Below are 25,321 nucleotides of genomic sequence, written 5' to 3' on the forward strand. Positions count from 1 at the left end.
TGGACTTGGAAGGGACTGGCTATGTACACAGGACAGGGACGGGGTGGCAAGTCAGAGGGAAAGGGGGGATCCCAGGTCTCTGGGCAGCCAGAGGGAGGGTGGTGATTGTCATCAGGATCAGACACAGGGGTGGCTTTAGAAGAAAGGGTCACACGACCACATTGAAAATGGCCAGCATCAATCTGCAGAGCTCACTATAAAGCCTTTCTACCAGTAACTCCACTGGCCACTTGATCATCCAGTACAGTAAGAAAGATTACCGGATCCCCATTTTAAAGATGGGCAAATTGAGGTTAAGCGACTTTCCCAAGGCCACAGAACCAAGAGAGTAGCACAGGAAGCTGGGTCTTCTGCCTCCCAGTCCATTGGGGATTCTACAACCATATTTCTCAATTTAAGATAATACCTGACTTTTGGGCAGGGCAACAAAAGACAGCTGGCACAATTCTCTCTCTCTAAGCAGAACAAACTATGAAAGGGCCACAGACCGGAATGTCAACAGTGGTTATCTCATTGACAATTTTTATTTTCTTCTTTTTAGATTCTATTTTGGAAATGTCATCAATGGGTTTATATTATTTTTGTAAAGACAAAAAGAACTAAAAGATAATTTTAAAAATAATTTTTAGTAAATTCCCTGGCAGTTCAGTGGTTAGGACTCTGTGCTTCCACTGCCGTGGCCCAGGTTGAATCCCCTGGTCGTGGAACTAAGTTCTCGCAAGCTGCGAGGCCAAAAACTAATAATAATAAAAATAATAATAATTTTAAAAGACAGTGCAAGGACAGCACAACCGTGAAACAGAAAAAACGAGCAAATGAAAAGCCGCGCTCGATTTGCATGTTTCTTGATTTTGCATTTTCCTTCCTAACACTGGCTGGAAGGGGCCGCAGAGAGAAGTCAGTAGGAGCTCATGCCCACAGGAGCCCTTTAGGGGATACATTTTTTTGGTGTTGTTCTTTTTTTTTTTTTTTTTTTAATTTGAAAGTTTATATTGGCTCCAAATATCCCTCCGTCCACATTTTTTTCTTCTCACTCTCCCTTGGGTGCTAGCTCTGGGGTACTCGGAACAAGGGGTGTTTAATACGCTGAGGCAGAGGCTGGGGCAATACTGCCAAGGTGCTGCTGAACAGACAGAGCCCGGGAAATAAAGTCTGTAAATAGTCTGGGCAGAGACCATCAGGAGTGCTGTCCTAGTGTCTCTTTATGGGGCAGAACTCTGTCATGCTCAGGCTGCTGCGGGTCGGCTGGCCTCTTGTGCTGGTCTGAGGTCCCCATTGCTGCATAAACCAGCTTGTTTTTCCCCCGTTTTCAGCAACAGGCCTTAAAACAGACAGAAAAGCCCTTCTCATGCCTGCGACTGCAGTGAATTGGGGCTGGCAAGCGGGGCCGAGGTGCTCACCAAACCTCGCTGGCTTTGTCCATCAGAGGCACATTTTAGGTTAATGGCATCTGCGGACGCAAGCACGAGCGGGAAACAGAACATTCCAGAGGAAGCAAGGGAGGCAGAGGTCACGGCGCAGGCTACTCGGGTTTAGCTACACGCGTCTGCCTTCAAAAAAGACAGCGTGAGGATTTTCCTGGTGGCGCAGTGGTTAAGAATCCGCCTGCCAATGCAGGGGACATGGGTTCGAGCCCTGGTCCAGGAAGATCCCACATGCCGCGGAGCAACTAAGCCCGTGTGCCACAACTACTGAGCCTGCGCTCTAGAGCCCGCGAGCCACAACTACTGAGCCCGCGCACCACAACTACTGAAGCCTGCGCACCTAGAGCCCGTGCTCCACAACAAGAGAAGCCAGCGCAATGGGACGCCCGCGCACCACAACGAAGAGTAGCCCCCGCTCATCGCAACTAGAGAAAGTCCACGCGCAGCAATGAAGACCCCACGCAGCCAAAAATAAATTAATAAATTAAAAAAAAAAAGACAGTGTGGGCTTTCACACCTCTGAGCAATGTCACAATGAAGTACAAAGATGCTCATCTGAACGCTAACTGTAATGGCAAAAACTAGAGGGAAAAACCCCCAAAAGTACAATATATACATGGGATAGATAGGAAGCCTTGAAAAATCAGGTTCATTGGAGGCTAATGGGAGAGGGCTTCTTTTCTTCTCTTCCTTTCTTTTTTCAAAAAATTATTTATTTATTTGGCTACAGCGGGTCTTAGTTGTGGTGTGCGGGCTCTTCAGTTGCATCACGTGGGCTCTTTTAGTTGTGGCATGCAGGATTTAGTTCCCTGACCAGGGATCAAACCTGTGCCCCCTGCATTGGGAGAGCAGAGTCTTAACCACTGGACCACCAGGGAAGTCCCGACAGGGCTTATTTTCAAGATAACTTAAAGGAAGAATCCGCCCTCAGGAAATAAATAAGCCACAGGTGGGGAAAGATCGGGGTCCTGGACCAACGCTGGGAGGAGGGCAATAGGCTACTTCCCCACTGTCCACTGGTGTAGACACTCACCCCTCTGGATGGCCCAAGAGAACAGGAATTTTGTGTTTTGTTCACTGATGTATCCCCAATGCCTGACACTCAATAAATACGCGCCAAATGGAAAAATATAAATCACGTTTATGGAGGTTTTCAATGATGTGGGAAAATATTTTTGAAATTATATTAAGAAAAAGATTAAGAAACAAAACCATGGTATGTACACAGGGAAAAAAAGCTAGAAGGAATTACATGAAAGTATTAACTAGCTATAGCTGAGTGGTAAAATTATGGGTGGACTTTCTTATGTTTTTTAGCAAAGTAATTTACCAATTACAATTACTTGAACAATAACAACAACAATAATAAAAAAGAGGGAACAAAAAAGCACCAAGCAGCATGGTTTGGAAAGCAGTTAATTGTCTTGTAGACATTCCTGTGGCCTGTGGGAAGAAGTCAGCCTGGGCCTGCAGGGGTTAACCCCAAGCTGGGGTCAGGAAGGAGGGAAGGATCCACCCTCAGACTTGGTCAGATTTGGGGTCCTCTAGCCCCTTGAACTTGAACTCCAGAGACCATGTGAGAAGGTGGTACCAGGGGTTGGATTGTGACCCCCAAAGAAGACATGTTGGAGTCCTAACCCCTAGTACTTCAGAATGTGATCTTATTTGAAAATAGGGTCTTTACAGAGGTAACTGAGTTAAAATCAGGTCATTATGGTAAACTCTAGTCCAATATGACACCAATATAACTGGTGCCCTTATAAAACGGGGAAATCTGGACAGACACAGACACACAGACACGAACAAGAATGCCATGTTAAAGTGAAGATGAGATTAGGGTGATGCTTCTACAAGCCAAGGAATGTTGAAAATTGCCAACAACCATGAGAAGCAAGGAGGAAAGCCTGGAGCAGATTCTCCCTCATGGGCTCAGAAGCAAACAATACTGTCGACACCTTAATCTTAGACCTCCAGCTTCTAGAACTGTGAGACAATAAATTTCTGTTGTTTAAGCCCCCATAAATGTCTGTGGCATTTTGCTCTGGCAGCCTGAGTCAACTAACACAGTGAGGGAAAGCCTGCCTTGGAGTCAGGTCACAGGGAGACCTCGGCATGTCACTTGTCTCTCTGGGACTCAGTTTACTTACCTGGAAAATGGGAGACCTGGGCTAAAGCGGTGGGTTTCAAACTTGATTTTCACTCTGGAATAAAATCTTACACAGGTAAAACCTTCACTCTGGAATAAAATCTTACCAAATATAAAAGGTAAAAAGAAACCCTGTTCAGATAGAAGTCTGCTCTGGATCCCTCATGCTCCCTGCAGGGCAGCCTTTGAAAACCACAGTCTCAGATCATCTGTAAAATCCCTATCAGTGCTCCATTCTAAGAATCTCCAAACACAAAACCCACTGAGCATCTTGCTTGCCCCCAAGTCCAGGCCTGGCACCGAGGATCCAGCCCTTGCTTTCCAGTGGCTGTTCATCTTGGTGTAGAGGTGAGACTAACACCCAGCAAACTAGCCAGGCCGCCCTCTCCCTCGTAAGAGCTACAGCTGCAAACAGGTCACCTGATGTTCTAAATCCGCCACATCTAAATTTATCTTGCCCTCCAAGGACAAGCAGATGCTGTGCCTTATCGGAGCATGGCAAGTGGCAGAACGATAGACATGACGTGCCCTTATCACCCCAAGGACGAGAATGACGTCTGTAGAAAGACTTGGCTTACCTGGCGATGAAACCAAGAGTTTGCGTGCCAGCCTGGCAGGCCTGAAGGGGACCAGGTCATGCAGACCCTTGGGTGGGGTGAGACCTGTCCCAGGAGCCCATACTCCTTTCCAGACACTGATGCGTGCCTGGCAATGCCAGAGAACCTGTAGCCCTTGAACAGGGATGAGCAGAAAAGGAGGCTGTCTGCAGCACGGCACGGACTAGCCCCTGTCACATCTCTGGGAAAGGACCCCGGCTGCCCATTCCACTCAGTGGACATCGACGATGTGCAGGCAGGAGACCACCGTGGGCTGGATGAGGGGGACCCCGCCAGTCAGAGCGCAGAGCTGAGCAGCCCAGGAGGAGGCTGGAGCCAGGGATGGGGTCCAGGGTCAGGCTGTGCTGATCCAGGCTTGGGCTTCCTCCAAAGCCTTGCAGGATTGAAGGCCCTGAGACCCTACCTGCTGAAGGCAACAGGGTGCCTCCTGCCTGCCAGCATCCCAGCAGAACCAGGCAGGAGCCACACTGCCACAGTCCTGCTGGATCTGCAAAGACGGAGAGACTCTGACCATCTTCTCGGAGCCCACAGACTCATCAGGGGACCCAAAATCAACTAGGAAAGAGGGCAATGGTGTCACCAATCCCACTGCCCCACTGTGGAACCAGGCAGCAAATCCCATATTTATTCATCCAACTTTCACTTACACAAATAACTCGCCAATTCATTCTCCTTAAACAAAAAAAATCACCTTACAGATAAAGCTAAGATCCCCTCTGACCTCTATGCCTTCCCCAAGGGTAACCTTTATTAGGGCTCTGGGGTGCAACCTTCCATATGTCCCTGCAAAGAAACCTACAAGGCCAGGGATCTGGGCACAGTGTGATGCCATCGGCTTCCACAGGTATGCTGTGGGGCTGAGGGGAAAGAGGAGGGCTGAGGGCTGCAGGGATATCAGGGTGGCCTCCAGGAAGGGGAGGCCAGAGGCAGGGGCTCAAGGAAGGGTAGGATTCAAATGATCCCAAGGCTGGAGTCCCTGGGGCACTAGACCCACAAGATGTCAGCGCAGAAGCAGCTAGCCACATTCATCGTTTGCAGCCAATTCGGCTTCTTTGGGAAACTCTAAAGCCCTCCCCAAGGGCCTTCAGCCTTTGCCACGCACCACTAGCACCATGATGACGATGTTGACAAGGATGGCTTCTTCTAGGCACTCTGCTGGCCCTCCCAATGGTTCTACCAGCTTGGTAATGGTGTCTCCCATTTGATAGACAAAGAAACGACCACCCAGAGAAATTAAGCAACCTGCCCCATGTCACACGTCTGGGAGCAGCAGAGCCACCGTTTGACCTTAATGCCAATGACTTTCCACAGGACGACCCTGCTTCTGCGGCCAATGGTACAGCCCCTGGGCCTGCAACAATGCCCAGCACCCAGCAGGAGCTCAACAAATATTTGTAGGCTGACTTCTTGTTTAAAGACCATGAGCAATGCTGGGTGAATAGTCAAAACTAGGCTAGTTCAAGGCAGTCTTCACATTATCACAGTATTTTGGTTTTTCTTCTTTAGGGTTAAAAGTCTCCATTTTCTTCCAGGAATCCCCCACAGCCTAGAGCTTCTGCTCCTGGAAAGAGTTAAGACTTTGGCAAGAGGCTGTCCCACAAGGCAAACGAAATCTCTCCCATCCCGTCCGTCGGTGAGTGTACAGGGCACCGCGGCAGCTACTTTCTGTGAACAGCCTCCTAGTAAACGTCAGCCTCACCAGGGGGTGGGGAGGGGCCTTGATTTATTATATAGCTTTTGGACAGTTCCTACAGAAATATTGCCAAACAGTGGAATAATCAACTCTTTCACTCATACTCTTTTTTTTTTTAATGAAAGAAAAAAGCATGCAATGAGCCTGAGCTAAATAAATAAAAATGCCACACTTTTTTTTTTTTTTTCACACTTCTTGCTCAACAGAATTTTCTGCGTCACTGAGAAATATTTGCAGACCTCAACAATCTTTTATCTTCACAATGACGTTCCAGCCTTCCAAGTTTTGGACATTCTGAGAACTTCTTTGATTTGGACCCTCTAATTATCTTACAATTAGCTTACTAACGAATGCCACTATTTGATGTTTCATCAAGCAGATATCAAAGAACCCTCCTTCTCTCATGATCTGTCTGCCCCCCTCCAGGACTGTCTAAAATCAGTTACTCATGTCTGGGGCTCACACTGGAAGTAGATACATGTGGCAAGGACTCTCTGTCTTAATACTCGTTACTGCCAATCCCAGTTACGGTTTCCAGGCTGGGGAGGAGGGCAGCATCCATCCATTCAGTCACTTCATCCATCCATCACCCACCCATCCATCCATCCACCTACTCACTGTGCCAGCGATGGAGACCCCAAGATGGAGAGCACGTGGTCCATGCCCCCAGGGAGCTCACACAAAGAGATGCCCTGGGAGGCTCAGAGTGACGTCACTTCCTCCAGGGAAGTTCCTGACGGGTGGAAGACCCTCCACACTATTCTCCAGCTCGGCAACCTGTCCCTCCATCATGGACGTTTCTCAGAATTTGTTATCACCTCTTTATTTCTGCCAGTCTCTTGGGTTCAGCCATGAATGAGCTCGGGGGGAGGGGGGCAGGAATCAGGCCTGTTTCCCCAGTGCACAGCATATCATAAGTGCTCAGTAAACACTTGTTGAATAAGCAAATGAACATGCTACCCATACTTAGAAGATAAAAGAAAGAAAAAAGAGACAGATAGAAATGTCTATCCCTCCGAGTACCTACTGAGTTTCTCTGCTGTGGGTACTGGCTCGGGGCTGATGCCAAAATGTTTATAAAGTCAATATGATCTTGGGGAGTGGAGAGCTGCAGCTCAGGACCAGGGGCCTGGACTGTCCTGGGCAGGTCACTTCTCCTCTTGGAGCCTAACAGGCTCTGAAATTCAGACTCAGGTCTGAAATGGGTGGCTAGACGAGATGCTCTCCAGTTCCTTGAGTCGAGAATTCTGTAAAAGCCTAACATCACTGTGAGAATTACTCCAGTTGCAGCCTCAGGGGAAACGGGCCTGGGCCAGGAGCCACCAGGTCACCTGCCCCTCTGACTTGCTCATCTATCTAGTAGGGAGTGGGGGAAGGGAGACTTAAAGCAGATGCTTTCTAAGGTGCCGCCTAAGTCTGAACTTTTATGACTATAAACCACTGGCTAAATTAACTGTGGGTGTGGCAAGCATATGTCACAGAATTTTTAAACAGAGCCCTCATTTCCAGTATTTCACTTCATTCACTCTCCCAACATTTCGTGAACCCCTACTGTGTGCCAGACACTGTTCTAGCGGTGACCCACACAAGACACAGTCAGTATTGTCATGGGACACCCAGTCCAGTAAGGGAGAGAGAAAATACACAGGTCAACAACTAAACAAAGGATGACTGCAGCTGGGGGCGCAGGCCAAGAACATTACTAAACAGCACAGTGTGAAAGACAGCAATTAGAGGGCGAGTATAGTTCCTTTCTAAAGGCTGGTTGGGAAGGCTTTTCTATGGAGGTGATATCTGAACTGAGACCTAAAGGCCCCCTAGAAGAAGTGTGGGGAAGAGCATTCCAGACAGAGAACAGCAGGGGCAAAGGCTCCAGGCTACAGACAAGCTTGGGATAGTCAAGGAACTAAAGGGCAACCAGCACAGCAAAGTGAATGGAGGAGGAGGGAGTGACTGAGACAAAGGTGAGGGCCGGCTCACGTAGGACAGGGTAGGAAGGGCATTGCCAAGAGGTCCATGGATAGGATTCAGGGGGTCTGTGAACTTGGACGGAGAAAAATGTCATCTTTCTCTTCACCAGCCTCTAACTGGAAATGAGCACTTCACTGAGTCACAAATGTTGATAACAACCCACAGTAATGTTAGCAGTGCCTGGGACTTGTCAACGACAGAAATCTCAGACCCATTCATATCACCATCATTGCAGGTATCTGGAAATATCACTTATGCTCCTCACTAATTCAAAATTACAGTAACTATTAGACCAGCTGCTGGGCCTTATTAAAGTATTAACAAAAAAGCACATATACTTCAAGATCATAAAATTTTAAAGTATCTAATAACTATTTGAAAAGAACTGGTTTCCTTTGCAACCCTGCGTATTTTATTTTCTGTATGTAAAAGCATTATTCTGAGAAGGGATCCCTAGGCTTCACGCAACAACCAAAGAGCTCATAAGCCACGGTGAGAAGTTTGTCTTTTATTACAGGTGGGAGGAGATGCTGCAGCGGTTTCAGCAGGGGATCCAAGGGGTGCCGTTTTCATTTCTCAGAATCCCGCTGGCTGCTGGGGGAGATGGCCTGTGGTTGTCAGGGCAGTGCTGGGGGCCAGAGAGGGTGTGGCTTTAACAGACCACTGTTCTGGCCAGTCAACGGGGTCCTTGTGGTCTCCGTCCTCCCCTCTGATCAAGAGCCTTCCCACGTGGCCCTCTGGGCCCATAAGGGCCTCATCACCCTGGCCCAAAGCCTGCTCTGGGACATCCTCCCAAAGAGCTTCAGAAAGTGAGCTCATGTGTCCACAAGAAAAATAAATGCGGCATTTGCCACTGTTTGGTTTGTATATTGGTCTAGAAAAGAAATGAGATTTTTATTTAAGAAAGCCTTCCAGCAAGACCCCAGCAGAGGCTGGGCAAACACCAGGGCGACGGACTGTAAACACGCAGGAAGGCCCGAGCCCTGGGGCCGGTCGCCGCGAGCTGCAGCCCCTCGGTTTATGGCGGCCTTCCTGTTTTCCCGGCCTCTCTTCACACTGCACTCATACATAGAGTCTTTTCAATCCCTCTAGGAGAACAGAAGAATTCATTTTCACACGCCAGCATGCACGTTTCTCTCACCCTCCCAGGGGAGTGGACCCTGACAAGAGGCCCGTTTATGGACCTTGATGGACAGATGGGGATGGGGCCCATGGGGTGAAATCCACGGACAGAGAAAAGCTCAGAGGCGAATCCTAGGCTCCAGGGGGTTCCCCATGCCGGAAGTGAAAAGGGTGCGGCCGGGCCAACTGGAAGGTGAGGGGCATTTGGGGCACTTCTGGGGCAATGCCTGGAGGCCCCATGGGGAGCAGGGCTAGAGTGGGGGACACTGAGAGTTGGTGTCGGGGACTGAACCTCAGCAGAACCCGCTCACCTCCAAGTATCAGGATCTGTGTGTCAGAGAGGAGAGACGTGGAGAGGGAGGGAGCCCTGGGTCTCTGAGTCTGGCACTAGGATAAGTGAAAAGAAAGGTAGACAGTGAGGCGTCCACGTTGCTGGAGTGAACTGTGGCCGAAGTGTGACCGTCCTGGAGGGGCCAGCTCAGCTCAGCTGTCCTTTTCCCAGGCCGTTGGCTAGAGAGAACAGGATTTTTTTTTTTTTTGGGGGGGGGGGGTCTTTTCTGTTGCACCCATTGGCATCTCCGGTAGTGAGTTCCTCCAGCACCTGGTCCCTGGGATTTAAGGGAGGCAAAAAAGAAAAGCCAGGAATTCACTGGCACATCACTCCTCACATCCTGAGGTCCCAGCCAGTCTGCCTCTTCCTCCATTTTTAGGAATCTTCTTCTTCTTTTTTTTAAATGCTTCTTTTGTTTTGTTTTGGTTTTATTTTATTTATTTATTTATTTTTGGCTGCGTTGGGTCTTCGTTGCTGCGCACGGGCTTTCTCTAGTTGCGGCAAGCGGGGGCTACTCTTCGTTGCGGTGCGCGGGCTTCTCACTGCGGTGGCTTCTCTTTGTTGCAGAGCATGGGCTCTAGGCGCACGGGCTTCAGTAGTTGTTGCACGAGGGCTCAGTAGTTGTGGCTCACGGGCTTAGTTGCTCCGTAGCATGTGTGATCTTCCCAGACCAGGGCTCGAACCCGTGTCCCCTGCATTGGCAGGCAGATTCTTAACCACTGTGCCACCAGAGAAGTCCCTTTAGGAATCTTCTTATATTTTTTTATATGTGATGTCCAGAGCTCTGGACTGCCCATGGTGGGGGTGGATAGGAAACAACGCATCTACTCCATGTTGTCTGGAACTGGAAGTCCTATAGGTTGATGTTTCTGTTTTCCATTTTCAAGAGACACATGAATCAAATATAGCAAAATATTAAAATTTCTTTAATCCAGGTGGCAGGTACACAAATGTTCCTCAAATGACTCTCAACACTCTTCCATTTATTTAAAACACTGCAGAAGCTCAGTGTTCACTCCTTCATACCACTTCATTCATTCTTTCCTTCACTCGTTCATCCAACTATTGTGCTCCTCCTGTAAGCAGGCACCAGGCACATGGTGGTGAATTTAAAAGATCCTTCTCGAGGAGACTTTCGCACTTGAGGGGCAAACAGACGTCCAATAATAACTGGGGGTGGGAGGTGGGGAGGTGGGAGGTGCCCTGACAAAAGGGCAGGATGCTTTGAAGGACCCTGGCCAGGAGCTAATTTAAATTCTCTGAGGAGGTGGCCTTCAGAGCTGGCTGGGCCCTGTGGACCATTCCGGACACCACCACCTGCAGGCAGTTAACCCAAAGGCAGAGAAGCAAATGGGCTCCACCTGCTGGGCCCCTCCCAGGTGATACTGGCCCTCACGCAGTTACCCTGCCTCTCTACACAGCTCCCCCCTTTGGAGGGTCCTTTCCTCCTATTTCAAGCTCTCTCTTCCAAATCAACACCTCAGAAGGGTCTCTTGGATCAGCCCTATGGCTCCGAGGTTGACTGGGAGCCATTCCTGGGCCTGTTGAGAAAAAGCTGGGCTCAGCACCCAGGAAAGGCATGTGGTAGCTAGTGAACTTGCTCGCCCTGGACGAAGAGGATGGAGAAGAAGGTCTGGCTCCCCATGGGTGTGCGGAGACCATGGCATCTAAGGTCCCCACCCCTCCCCACCCCTAGGCCCTACTCTCTCCAGGCCTAAAGAACCAGATGGCCCCGGGAGGGTAGCGGCAGATTCCAGGGACTCTCCTTCCTCTCCCCTCTCTGAAGGCTACTTGTGAGTTGTCAGTGGCAAAACCCTCCCCGACATTCTCCCAGCCCCAGAAGAAGAGCCCATCTTCTCTTCCCCCACTGCCCCACGTACCTCCAGATCAAGGGCGAACTTGGGCACCCCCAACACAAGTGGCCCAGCAGAGTGGGAGCTGTTGTGTATTCCAGGAAGAAAGTCAAATGCTAAGGGGAGTGGTCCCGGGCTCCAGCGAAGCCCTTCACACACCTGGTCTCATTGGACTGGGTTCATGAGCACTGTTTTCAGCTGAGGAAACTGAGGCTCAGCAAGATTAAGTAGCTTGTCAGGTGGCTGGAGAGCGGGTGGGGTTTGAACCCAAGTCTGCCTGGACCCAGAGGCCCTGATCTCTTAGGCCAACTGCACTCTCAGCCCCAAGAACACCGTGGGGACTCCGACCTGAGGTTTTAAGGACGGAAGGTGGGTCTGAGGTCATTTCCCCACCACTTAGCACCCTACTTCTTCCCTGCTCACATCTGCCTTCGTGGGATGCACGTGGCTTCCTTTCACTTCATAAACACCAATTAAGGGAGCTCCTCCTCCGTGCTGGGCATGTGGGGAGCACAGAGAGAACAGGTCACCTGCTGTCACAGCACAACTGAAGAATCTGGAGAGGGGGGGCCCGGCGAGAGGACTGAGCAGACCTGGGACGGCATGTGAGTCCCACCTGGCCTGGGGAGCTGGTGGAGGCCAGGCCACGTGGAGAAGCCATTCAGAAAAGCTAAAGGGCCACGAGTGGCCTCACGTTCCACGGCAGGCGCAGGGCAGTTCACCCAGTGCCCCGGGCAGAAGTCTCAAGAGCAGCTGGGCCTGCGGAGTTCTGGGTAACAGCATCATCCTATATCCACGCTCAAAGGATCTGAGTGTAATAAACACAGTATGGCACATCCGTGACCTCTAGCAGTCAGGAGCAGATAAGATGCCTTCATGCAGCAAGGGGGAGTGCCCCACCCCGGGCACACAGGGGAGAAGGGCCAGGGCTCCCACCACCACAGAGAGTCCTCGTCCAGTCCCCCAGCCTCCTCACCACAGCCGTGTTCGGAGCGGGGCCGGGGACAGACCGCCCTTGTGCATTTGGCTGTGCCAGCCCCTCAGGAGACAAGCGCCCTCTGCTCTTGGAGCTGCCTGGCCGTGTGGGTGCTGGATAAAGAGGACAGGGCTGTGTACTGAGCAGGGCAGCTCCTCGGTGAGAACCCACATGTCCCAGTGCCTGGCCACTGGGTGAGAACCCACATCCCCGGCAGCAGGGAAGGGGAGCCCAGAGGCTCACCACTCCGCCTCAGCTCCCAAAGCCTGGGGCTGCTTCCCAAGGGCAGGCCCCACGGGCCCCAGGAAGGAAGGGCGGAAAGCTACAAGGGAGGGCTCAGGGCCAGGTGTGGCCCACCTCCACCGCCCTCCCACAAGCTGTGCAACTTTGGTCCAATTACAGAATCTCTCTGTGCCTTGGTTTCCCCAGCTGAAAAGTGGAGTAAAATAACAGCCTCAAAGGGTAATTGGGAGATAATCCTGACCGGCACACACCAAATACTCGACGAATGTTGGTTGCATCTTTATACCAATTAGCAAAGGCATCAGCTTGGAGCTCCTACCTGGCATCACTTTACTGCATTAATCGATTTGTACCTGACTCACCGTTCAGACGGCTCCGGTTAACAGGCCCCTTGCTCCCCTCCCCGTCCCTCCCCACGCCCCCTCGAGGCAGGACAGCTTACCTATGGTCCTTCGGAGGTCTTCACACTGGCTAATGTGAGGGAACTTCAGGATTTCCTTCCACTTCTTGCTTTTCCCTTTGCGCTTTCCTCCGCCCCCTGCAGAGATGGGGGAGAAAGAAGGGGAGCTGATGCTGGTGTTGTCCAAGGCTCCAGAGCCTGTGTCCCAGCCCAGTGAGCCTGTGCACGGCTTCCTGGCTGGGAGACAGGGACGCGCCCCCTCCCCGGCCGGCATCGAGCCTGTGTGTTCTTCCTGCAGGCTCGCTCGGGCCTGGGCCCCCGCCACCACCAGCAGCAGTGGTCCCTCCCATCCTCCACGCCTGCACCCACACCAGGCGCCCTGTTCTTCCTCGGCGTCTCCCACGGCTGTGCAGCCCTGCTGGGTGCCTGGTATTCGCCCCAGACTCGACCACAACCCTCCGACGGCAGGGGTCAGGCCTTTCGGCCTGGGAAATCCCGGTGAAATGGATTCACAAGCGGGTGGACTGCGGCCCCCTCACCACCTCATTTTATCCTCTTGTTTCCTTGGGACAGTCCCCATCCCCAGCTGGAGGCCAGGTGTTGGGAACAAGGACTTCACCTCCCACTTGTCCTGGGTACCCCCTTCTTCTCCCGCCTCACAAACCCCAGGGTCTCAGGGGATGCATTTCTCAAGGCTGGAAGGACTCCTGAAGGACCCCGTCAGGCCTCGCATCCTGCCCAGTGTGCACATGTAATGAACACGCACACGCTAGGGACACACACGCAATGGATATGCACACGATAGACATACAAACACAATGAACACACGTGTAACAAACACACACAATGAACATGTACATGCAATGAACACACGGAGCTACCTAAGGTGCACACACAGGTGTTCCCATCATCCCTGCCACACCTTATCCGTGGACAGATGTCAGAACGCTCAGGTGTGCAAACGGCAAGGGGGGGCCGACTCCAGCCTACGTGTCCCTGAGCCCACCACCATTTGGAACTTGGACCTGGAGGCACCTCTGTGTCACGTGGCCAGGACCCCGCCAAGAACCTGAGATGCCATCGTCTGCCCACTGCCCCCAGAGTGGCCCTTAAATTCCACTGGTCAGTGACTCACCAAAGGTCACATAGTCCTTTAGGCCCCTCAGCGTCTCGGAATTCTAAGGGCTTCTTATCCCCCTTCATGTGATCACCACCCCAAGTACCCGCGAAGTTTGGGGCCAGTTAAAGAGACGCCGGATCTTGGCCAGGCCCTCAGCACCCTGGGCTGCTCCCCCCAGCCTCTGACCCCCAGAGAGGGTCTGGGCAGGGCAAGGCCCCTTCCTCCAGCCAGCCAACCCAGGGACACCCGGAGGAGCTCGGCTCTGGGCCCGCCCCCGGCCCAGTGTGTTCCGGGGCTGGCACTGAGCTGATCTCAATAAAGGGAGATTCCCAACTCATCCAACTGCCCTGCAAAGCTGAGGCCATCTTCCTGAACAGCAAGTGGGTGGGCTTCTGAGGATGGGACCAGGACCCCCACCTGGGGGGCCAGGAAGGAGGAGAGGGAGCTGATGGCAGAGGGGCAGGACACGGTCCATTTCCCAGCTCTCTGCTCGTTCTGTCTTCAGCCCAGACAACCAGCCCCAGCTCCCTCTGCTGAAGTCTCCACAAGGGTCAAAGGCCCCAGCCTCCAAGGAACAAAACAAATGTGTATGGGGCTCATGTTGTGGCCAGACACTGTTTGAACATTATCTTACTTAATCCTCAGAATGACTCGTGGAGGAGGAAATCACTGGGCATATCACAGATGTAGAAACAGACGTCCGATGTTGCGTAACTCACCAGCTGATGGCCTGTCCGACTCCACTGCGCTCTTTGCTCCAGCCGGCGCCAACACACCATCACACGTCCGCACACACCTCAGAGCCCTTCTGCTGGCCCTGCCCTGGTCCCCGCTCTAACTCTCCCAGGCAGAACTATTACTATTCCCACTTGACAGACAAGGAAACTGAGGCGCGGGGAAGAAAGAAGCAAGTCACCTATAGCCCCACAGCTCACAAACGGCAGGGCCAAGACCCCAGCCTGAGCAGAATCCAGACCCTAGGCATTCACGCTCACTCTTCTGTCTATAAAGCTCCCTTTCGGGAGCACCGAAAGCAAAGGAAACTCGCAGGTATCAAAGAGGAAGCTGGCATCGGACCTCAGAAGTGATACAGCATCCGGTAGGAGGAAACAGAACTCAGATCTCTCCAGCTGAGGCCCAAGCCACCGAGAAAAGACGCCACCCCGGGCCCGAGGCCTGAAGAGCTGCTCTGTTGGACCCACATGTGGCTTGTTGGTTTGTTTGCCTGTTCATTGAACCCGGTGTCAAGATTTAAACATGGAGATGTTACATATGAATCCAGATTTGGGACTTCTCTCCCATAACCAGACACCCCACATGGCGAGAATCAGCTGGAGCTGGGCAGCAGCTGCCCCTGTGGACAGGACAAGTGGCCTCCATTCGGCAGCTGGCCCGGCCCCTGTAAAGGTTAGTTATGTGCATCCCCCAGGGAAGGGCCGCCATCTCGGGAAATCAGCCAAGTCCGATGCTCCCATCCCCATCAGCTCCGGCTCCGAGGCTTAAAAGGGCCATTAGAACTCATCCAGTCCGCACCCCCCGTGCCCCCATTGATTCCCACACTATTTGTTCCCAGATCTGGCCGGGATTAAGCACTTTTGTGTGTGTGGTAAAATATACATAACAGAAAATGTACCATTTTAACCATTTGTAGGTATGCAATTCAGTGGCATTAAGTACATTCACATTGTCGTGCAACCGTCACCACCATCCACTTCCAGAGCTTCTTCATCATCCCAAATGGAAACTCTGTACCCATCAAACACCAGCTTCCACTCCCCTCTACCCCTGGCAACCACCTTTCGACTTTCTGTCTCTCTGATTTGACTACTCTAGGGACCTCACGAGTGACATCATACAAGATGTGCTCTTTTGTGACTGGCTGATTTCACTTAGCATGATGCCTTCAAGGTACATCCATGTTGTAGCATGTGTCAGATTTCACTCCAGTTTAAGGCTGAATAATACTCCATTGTGTGTATACAGCACATTTTGTTTATTCATTTGTCTGTTGATGGATACTTGGGTTGTTTCCACCTTTTGGCTATCGTGAATACTGCTGCTCTGAATATCTGCGTCCCTGCTTTCAATTCCTTTGGGTATATGCCTAGGAGCAGAATTGGTGGATCATATGGTAATTCTATGTTTACCTTTTTGAGGAACTGGTGAAGCCCTCTTGACAATACAGACTCCCAGGCTGCACCCCATCAGCCGGAGCCCCAACTCTCTGTGATCGGAACCCAGGAGTCGGGCTACGTAAAAGGCTCCCCAGGCGATTCTTAGGTAGCCAGTCTATGGCAACAGGAGTCTATTTAAGACACACACACACACACTTTTTTAGAGATTAATTTATCCATTAAGAAAATTAACACCAAAAAATTTAAAAATAAAGAAAATTAACAAAATTCATTAATTCATTAAACCTATATGTGTAGAGCATCTAGTAAATGACGAGCACTACGCAGGTGCTGGGGACATGGGGACGGGCAAGACAGATGGGGTGTCACCCTCTTGGGGCTTCCTTCTTTGGGTGCCCGATCTAGTAAGGAAGACAAACATCAAAGGCTTGATTTCAGTGGTTCTCAACCCCTGGGCAATTTGTCCTCCAGGGGACATTCGGCAGTGTCTAGAGATATTTGGAGTTGTCACAACTGGATGAGGGTGCTACCAGCATGTAGCAGGTAGAGGCCAGAGATACAGTTAAACCTTGTACCGTGAGCAGGACAGCACCCCACAACAGAGAACAACGTGCTCGAAGTGTCAACAGTGCTGAAATGGAGAAATGCTGCTTTATTTAATGACCATTATGACCAACACCCAGGAGAAGTGCGAGGTTTGGGAGAGACTTGCTAGTAATGGGGCAACAGTGGTGGTAGTAGGGAGGTGGCAAAGGTGAGTCAAGGCTGGAGGATGTGACACAGAGGCTGGCGTTATGAAGGGCCGGTGGGTACCACACAGCCACCTGGGGCTTCCTTCTTCCTCCTCCTTACCTCCTCATTCCCCAGAACAGGGCAGGGACTAGGGCAGGCCAGGTAATGCTCCCCCAAAGTATCCCTTAATCCCTGGCGCCTGTGAATATGTTAGGTTATGTGGCAAAGGGAATGAAGGTTGCAGATTGAATTTAGGATAATGACAGGGACATTATCCTGGATGATTTGGGTGGACCCGATGTAACCAGAGTCCTTAATTGTGGAAGCAAAGGCGGGAGAGTCAGCTCAGAGTGATGTGATGTGAGAAAGACAAGACCAGCTGTTGCTGGCTTTGAAGAAGGAAGGGGCCACGAGCCAAGGAATGCAGGCAACCGCTAGAAGCTGGACAAGGCAAGAACACAGATTCTCCCCTAGAGCCCCCAGAAAGGAAAGAGCCCTGCCAACACCCTAGTTTTAACCCAGTGAGACCCAGGTCAGACTTCTGACCTCCAGAATTGACCCCTCTGCCTGTTGAAGCCCTGCTCTTTCTTCAAGCCCCAACGTTATCCCCCTTCTAGGGCTGCCCTTGAGAGGCAGATCCCTTGTCTGCCCACAACCCTCTCCCAGCTCAGCCCAGACCTGCTCCATATCCTTCCAGAGGGTAGGGCAGCTAACACAACTGGCCTGGACAATTGCAAGCTTTTGTTAAGTTATGTTGACTGACTGGTTAAGTGAATATTTGCTTAGCACTGAACTAGGTGCTACACGCTTGGTACTCAATAAGGCAGTTACTAGCCCCATTTCACAGATGAGAAACCTGAGGCTCAGGGAGAGGAATTAATGGGGCCAATGAATGAACCACACATGCAAACAGGAGCATGTATCTTCTCCAGCCCACACTGACTGGCAGCCACTTCCTGTCTTGAGCATCCTTGGGCTTTAGTTTCTTTACCAACCAGCCTACTGCTGCTCACAGTTTACCTTCCACATGCTAAAAATGAGACGGCCAAGAGCACAGAGTGCCTACCTTCGTGGACGTCCAGCTCATTCCATGCTTAAAAGAGCAGAGCTGAGTGAGACCACTGGGGGTGTGGCTAGGCAGATGGCGGGCTGCATGGAGGAAGGGGGCCCCAGCCAGGGAGGGGATGCCAGCAACACAGGCCAGGAGCCAGACAGGAGGGCTCCTATCAGAAGTGAGAAGAGGCCAAGATGTCGGGCTTGTGGACATGGGCTGAACTCCACCCACTCATGGCTCTGGGGAAGGCACCAAAGGACCAGGGCAGCAGGTCTCTCTCCTGGGTGGGCAAGAGTCCAAGCGAAACCTGGAGAAAGGTGGGTGACAGGAAGACGCAGCCTCCAGAGAGGAAGTTGCTTACCGAATCACTTCTGCTTTCTCTAGCCCCCAGGGTCTCCCTTGGCTGCCAGCAATGGCCTCGTGCACGTACACCCCAGATGGGCCGAGGGAAGTGTGATAAGGGGGTGGCAGGGCAGGAGGAGGGAGAGTGGCCAGCAGGAGGGCAAGTCCTAGCGGGGATGGAGCGCAGGACTTGGGAAAAAAGCAAAGTAATAAAGAGCTACCGTGTCTTAAGCACGGGCCAAGTGCTCATAACAGGGTGAGCTACTGAGAAACTAACTGGCATTTCTTTTGCTCCTGTGGATGCACCCAGGGAAGAATGAAAAGATCATGCCAAAAAACTGCCATGAGAAAACTGTCACTGTGGGGGAAGAAACTGGCTCTTATTCTTGTTGCTTTTACTGTTTTCCAGGGAGGTGTTCGTGCTTTGAAGGCTGAGGACTGAAATGAGAACGAGAGGGAGACAGTATGGTGGGGAGGCCTGTGCCCCTGCTGGATCCCAGTGACGAAGGGCTCTGAGCTGTGAGGGACCCGGGACCAGCCTGGCACAGGGGAGTGGAAATGCGCTCTCCTCCAAAGGACACTGACAAAATCGGCAACAGCAGTGACCCCGATGGTGTGAGGTCTTATTTGCTGGATTCCTTTGAGCCCTGGGGCTTCTCGTGCCATCCATGGAAGGGAGTGGGACAGAGCTTTGCAAAACAATTGACCTTGAACTTCTCATCAATCTTACAGTATATTTGATTTGGAAGTTAAAGAAATGTGGCATTTCCTGTACTAACCAGAGTCAGGGAGCTGTTTGTTAAGACACCTTCTCATTTAATCCTCACATCAACCACACAAGGTAAGTCCTCTTACTGGACCCATTTGACACGTGAGGAAATACAGCCTCAGAAAGGCAAGAACCTTGCCTCAAATCACTCAAGCGGTTTGTGTCACACACCCAGGCATCCTGACTCCTAGTCTAATGTTCTCTTCCTCCCTGGTCAGAGAAAGGTTCCTTGGGGGAAGCTGAGAAAGACTCTCTGCATTTGTTGGAAAGACCTTCCTTCACACCCTTGAATCAGTGGTTCCCAATGTGGTCCTTGGACCAGTTGCACCAGCATCACTGGGGAATTTGTGAGAAATGCAACATCTTGGGCCCCACCTTAGATCTACTGAGTCAGAAACTCTGGGAGGGGGCCCAGTGGTCTGTTTTAATGAGCCTCCCAGGTTGATTCTGATGCACAGTCAAGTTTGAGAAAGTCCTTGAGCATCACGTGGGAAATGGGACAACGATGGGACCACTCTTTCTGGAAATTTCTCTCTCTGACTTATTATTTCTGCCCTGCCTACTTCTTTTTTACATCTGAAAAAATTCACAGCAGTTTGGACCAGTTCGGTAATCCTGGGATCTGACTCTGACAAGAACCCCGGTCCCTGTCCCCTGCCTGGCTTGAGCATTCTTCTCACACGACGCCCATAAAAGCACTTACCCGGCCACTCGCCGGGGTAGGAAGGCAAACCGGATGCGGACCCAACTGTTTCCAGAAATCCAGAGGGAGACACTGGAGAGAAGCTCACCAATGGCCATGGTGGGAACAGGTTGGTGAGATGGCCTCAGGGGCCCACCACACCCGGCACCAGGCCCAGGTCTGGCTCCCTACGGAGCGGGCAGGACCCACCTCAAACCCCGCCCAAATCATCAGTGCACACACCGTATACTTCCTGGGTACCTCTTCCCATTCTGACCTCTTCCCTTTGGACCTTTATTGTTCTCTGGAACCCAGAGAGAAGAGCATCATCCCTGGAGATAAGCACACTGGGATCCGGAGAGGACCTGATTCGTTTTGTGGGCCCTGAGGAAGTGGAAGCCGGTCTTCCCATGGACCACATCCTCCAGGACAGACTTGTCAACTCACATTGGAAAACCGTGTTGGTGAGTGCGGTTCTAACCAAGGTGAGCAGGAAGAGAGAATCACTTAAGCTGACCCACAAAGACAGGGATTATTACCAGGATCACTGGAGCCTCTAGGAATCCAAGGAGAGGCAGCCAAGAGCAGCTGGGTTTGTGGGAACAGGAAGGCTGTGGAGACACGGAGAACCCAGGGCTGGGGTGTCTCTGCCTCTCACTCTGCCATGCGCCTCTCTGCAGACCACGCCAGGCTTACTCACCTCTTTGCATGGAACCCAACTGGCTGTTGTTGTATAACGAAGAAACTGACTTTGTCCCTGGTTCCTGGTAGGTGACCTCCCAGTCCTGGGAATTTTCCGAGAGATGGGGGTGTGGGTTTTATTCATGGTGGGCCCCCGGAACCATACCCGAGCTCATGCTAAGGAGACGACTCAAGCTAGGGCTGGCCATGCCAGAATGACCAACCATGGGCTTAGAGAGTTGGGGCTTTGAGACAAATGATGGTGTCCAAACTTCAGGGAGGGGAAGGGGGCTGGAGACTGGGTTCAAACACGTGGCTAATGATTCAATCAATCACGCCTAAGTAATGAAAAGTCCAATAAAAACTCTGGGCACTGGGCTTGGGTGAACTTCCTGGCTGGTGATCATACACTGGTGCCGGGAGGGTGACGTGTCCCTAGCAGACCTTGCCCTATGCATCTCCCCCTTTCGCTGGTTCAGATTTGTATCTTTTTGCTCTAATAAAATTGTAAATATAGCACTCTCCTGAGCTCTGTGAGTCGTCCTAGTGAATCATCAAACCTGAGAGGGGTTGGGGGAATCCCCAAATTTGTAGCCAATTAGTCAGAAGTTTGTGTGGCCTGGGGACCCTCAAACCGGTGGCTGCGGTCTGAAGTGAGGGTGGTCCTGTGGGGACTGCACTTCCTCTGTGGCGTCTTTGCTCACCCAGGGTAGTCAGTCTCAGAATGGTGTTGCAGCCAGCAGGCCCCAAAGCCCCCTCCCTGCCCATCTGCCAGAATCCTGAGTCTAGAGTCCCAAGGAGCAGATCTGATTGGCCAACTCACCTTTTCTCTCCAGGCACACCACATGTCGTGGGCCAGCCTAGGCTCTGAAATTACCCAGTCAGCTCTGGCCCTTGTGGATGGGGCGAGACCGAGGGGCTGAGTGAGCTTTGCCCGTTCAGTGCAGAGGCCCCCAGGTGGGGCCAGATGTAACTAGAGGCAGCACAGGCGAAACCACAGAAACAGCTGCCCTCCCTTCCAAAATGGTTTAGGGCACTGCTGGTTAAAGGCACAAGGACACAGGATGGAGGGGGGCCCGGGCTACAGGGGCCCCAGGATTCCCAGCAGGGCCTCTTCCTCCTGCCACCTCAGAGCCCCTTCCTCGGAATGGCTTGTGGGTCACCAAGCTTCCAGGAGGCTTGGAAAGGTCATGCTAATGCCAGGGACCAAATCTGTTAGAAATTCAAATTGTGTTGTAAAGCAGGTCTTTAGAATACACATCTGGGGGCTGGGGGGTGAGAACCCTGAAAACTGGAGGAGCTCTCAGCGCATTTGGATCAAGGTCTGGGAGGGTCTCAAGCATCCTGGTGACTGTACATGGGAAGGATCGCTCTCTGCGTTCCCAGCCACAGAAGCTGACGACTCAGCCACTCCAGCCGGTCAAGTGGAAGGCACTGTGACAATTTTGCCTGGGACATCTGTGGAGCTAAAGAGTCTGTTCAATTCCTTTCTATCCAGGTGAGTTCTCAGGACTCAGTTTCCACAGCACTGCCAGCAGGGCTGGTTTTCCAGAAAACGTCACCACGGGGAGGCCGTGGGTGTTCTCAAAGGCCACAGGCCACGCGGAGGAGGCCAGTTTTCCTGCTGGGGTAGGTGACCCCGGTGTCTGCCTGTTTCTATGCTCGCCCTCCCTGCCACCAGTACTTCTGTCCCATCCACCTGGGCTCTGTCCCCTTTGCCATTGCCAGAGTGGCACCCGCAGCTGAAGCTGATGAGGAGGGTGTGGGCATCCCACTGGTTCAGAGTCTCTTTTCATACAGCCCCAAACAAGGCAAGATCCCAATTATAGGGCCATTCGGGACTGCGTCACTGAGTGACTCAAGCCTTTTCCAAAGGGACATGACTCCAGCCAAATGTACTTGAGGTGACCTCAGCCTGCAGGGGACTTTCTCCAACCCAATGCACTTGGCAACCACTGTGAAAGGGAGACGGGCCCACCCCTCTGGTCTCAGTTTCCCCTCTGGCCTCAATTTCCTCAGTTTCCTCAGACGGGCCCACCCCTCTGGCCTCAGCTGATCGGTGTGTGGGGCAAGGGGGATGGAGCTTGCAAACCCAGGGCCAGGGGCCTCGTTCTATTTCTGTAGGTCTCACTTTCTAGAAATATCCAGTACTCACAGGGTCTCTGCCTCAGGACACCCTCTTCTGTGACGTGTCCTGGACGCCCCCTGCATCTAGGTGACTCCCCCCTCCATCCTCCCCTGTCCTCCACTCCTCCGTTACCCCACTGTCCCAAAGCGCTGGAGCTAGGAGGTCAGGATCTGGTGGCGCCAAGTGGAGACGCCCCAGAACTACCCGCTGATGGAAATGTTTGGAATAAAACACAACACGAGGGGCTGCCAAAGGCACCTCTGGCCCAGAATCTCCTGTGATGGGAACTGTGCCATTTACGCAGGGCAGCCGAGTCCACGGTTCCCCGGGGCAGGAAGCATCCGGCAGCCCTGGTGTCTTCAAGTGCGTCCAGCGCCTTCCTAGCTGGCATAGGACCCCAGGGGTGGGCGAGAGAGGGAGGAGGGCAGGGCTCGGAGCACAGAGCCTCTTCCCACCCAGAGGGGCTAGCCACCTTCACACCACCACCACCTGAATTCATCAGAATTCAGGATGAAGCCCTGGGCTCCAGTCAAAAGGCTGACACTGGTGCAGGCGCAGCCAGGCCGGGGAGCACGCACCCTGCCCAAACTCAGCGAAGCAAGGAGGATGGGACAGGAGCAGAGGCCTTTCCAGGGCCTGTCTACCCGCCTGGGAGCTGAACTCCGCAGCTTAGTTGGGGCTTCCATTGTTCACAGGGACCCCACCAGGAGGGTGGGCAAAAACCATGGTGGGCAAACAGTGCATTCCCACACCCCAGGCCTCAAGGCCGGCTGCACCCTCCATGGGACCAGACATGGTGAGGCAAAGACACACAGGGATCCTGACCATGGAACATTTCGTGGTGCCACAGCTGTCAGCTACAAGAACCTAAAACCTCCAGTATGTTCTTCAAAGGAAGTGCGGTACTGAAGCGGCGGGAGGTAGCGGTGGTGAGCGGCATGGGGCATGTGCGGCCTGCGGGCAGGTCCCAGCACCTCCAGGCCCCACCCCATGGCCACGCAGCAGTCGGGTTTCCAGGGCAGAAGAACCTCAGCCACAACCAGAAGAATCCCACAACCTCAATTAGGAAAACCCAAACCAACACCAGGCCTGGTGACTGGTTGCCATGGGGCTGGGGGGATGCGGCCCCTCCCCATCACACTGAGCCTGAGAGACAGGAGGCCTCTGGTGTGGCTTTGGGGTGGGAGTGGGAGGGCAGGGAGGCCCGGGGACGGTCCCTTCCAGGAAACCCTTGCTGGCAAGGGCAGCGCTAAGACTGGGCCACCTTGACCAGAGGCTGCTGCCCTTGAGTGATGGCTGCGCTGTTTACCAGGGCTTCTCACACCCACTGCCTCCGGGTCTCTTCGCTGGAATATGATAAGTGGCTATCACAGCATGTTATCTGAGCCCTGCCACACACATGGTCTTCCCCAAGTCACTCAGTGTTTTCTCTTGCAAAGGAAGATGCTGCTACCCAATCTGCACTGCTGCGATAAGAGTTAGAGTCAAGTGTGCAAGTACCTAGCACAGAGTAGGGGCTCACTGAATGTAGCCATTATCAACACCACCACCATCATCACCACTGCCACCCCATCACCACCATTCCCACCGCCACCAACCTCACCATCAACATCACTGCCACCCCCCCATCATCCCCACCACCATCACTGCTGTCAACATCATCCCCACTACCACGATCATCCTCACCACCACCACCACCACCATCACCATCCCTACCAACACCACTACCACCATCATCACCACCCATCACCACCATCACCATCACGACTCTTGTAAATGAGATAACTGAGGACACAGAGCTGGCGAGGGACAGACAGCAGGTCTAAAGCCCAGGTCTTAGGACTCCCAAGTTCAGCCATCTCTCCACCCTACCACTGCCCCCACCCAACACACACACACACACACACACACACACACACACACACACACACACTTCCCCATCAGCATGATGTCAGCCTCTGTCCTGACATTTACCAGAGGTGCCACAGGAAAGCCATGCAGGAGGGTTACATGATTTGGTCCCCGTGACTTCTCTGACCTCACCTGCTTCTACTCCTTCCTTCACTCACTCCAGCCATTCTCTCCTCCTCATGTTCCTCACATACCCCATGTACCTTCCCACCTGACGACCTATGTATGCTCTACCTCAGGAGTCAGGAACTTATTCTGTAAAGACCCAGGTGAAGTGCCTGAGTCACAGACAATGTAATACGTAAACAAATGAACATGGCTTTATTCCAATAAAACTTTATTACAAAAACAGACAGCAGGCTGTTGGCCCGGGGGTCATAGTTCACCTGAGTTCATCTGTTCTTGTTATTCCCTCTGCCCGGAGCCTTCCTCTTTCTCCTTGGGAGAAAACATCCCAAGTGTTAACACCTCCCCCTCCTTTAGCCTTTTGCACAAATATCACTTTCTCCATGAAGCTGACCCTGACCACCTTTTTTTCCCTAATAAATAATTTTTCCCTAATAAATAAAATTAATTATTGATACTTTAAAGTGAGCAATTCAGTGGCATTTAGGACATTCACGATGCTGTGCTACCACCACCTCTGCCTAGTTCCAGAGCATTTCCACCCCTCCAAGGCAACACCTGCTGCTCACCTGTTCTAACACTACAGGCTGTACCCACCCACTGCCTGCCTCTCTGGACCCCTCTACCCTTCTTTTACCTTGCAGGTTTAATTTCGACTGCACATATCACTTTGTAACATTCCACGTGGCTTATTGCCTGTGTCCACCCCTCCTTCCATTAGAATGCAGGCTTCACGAGGGCAGGGATCTTTGTTTTGTTCCCTGCTGTCTCCCAAACACCCAGAACCGTGCTTGGCACATAGTAAATGCTCAATAACTCGTTGACAAATAGTTTGATAAACAGATGGAGAGGCAGGACCACGATG

At 52.2% G+C, this 25,321-nt stretch overlaps 1 protein-coding gene across 3 annotated transcripts in view; it reads right to left on the reverse strand.

Annotated features, from left to right (window-relative positions):
- The window catches only part of GRK5 (G protein-coupled receptor kinase 5), a 220,076-nt gene that overhangs the window by 104,737 nt on the left and 90,018 nt on the right, over window positions 1–25,321 (reverse strand). For 2 of the 3 annotated variants that reach the window (XM_061189634.1, XM_061189544.1), the window contains exon 2: window positions 12,819–12,914. In XM_061189634.1, coding sequence (XP_061045617.1) covers window positions 12,819–12,914 — 96 coding nt within the window. Of the gene's footprint in view, window positions 1–12,818; window positions 12,915–25,321 lie in introns of those variants that run through there. The other variant, XM_061189717.1, reaches the window with a different exon arrangement.

This window comes from Eubalaena glacialis, chromosome 1, assembly GCF_028564815.1.
Source record: "Eubalaena glacialis isolate mEubGla1 chromosome 1, mEubGla1.1.hap2.+ XY, whole genome shotgun sequence".
NCBI classification, from domain to species: Eukaryota; Metazoa; Chordata; class Mammalia; order Artiodactyla; family Balaenidae; genus Eubalaena; species Eubalaena glacialis.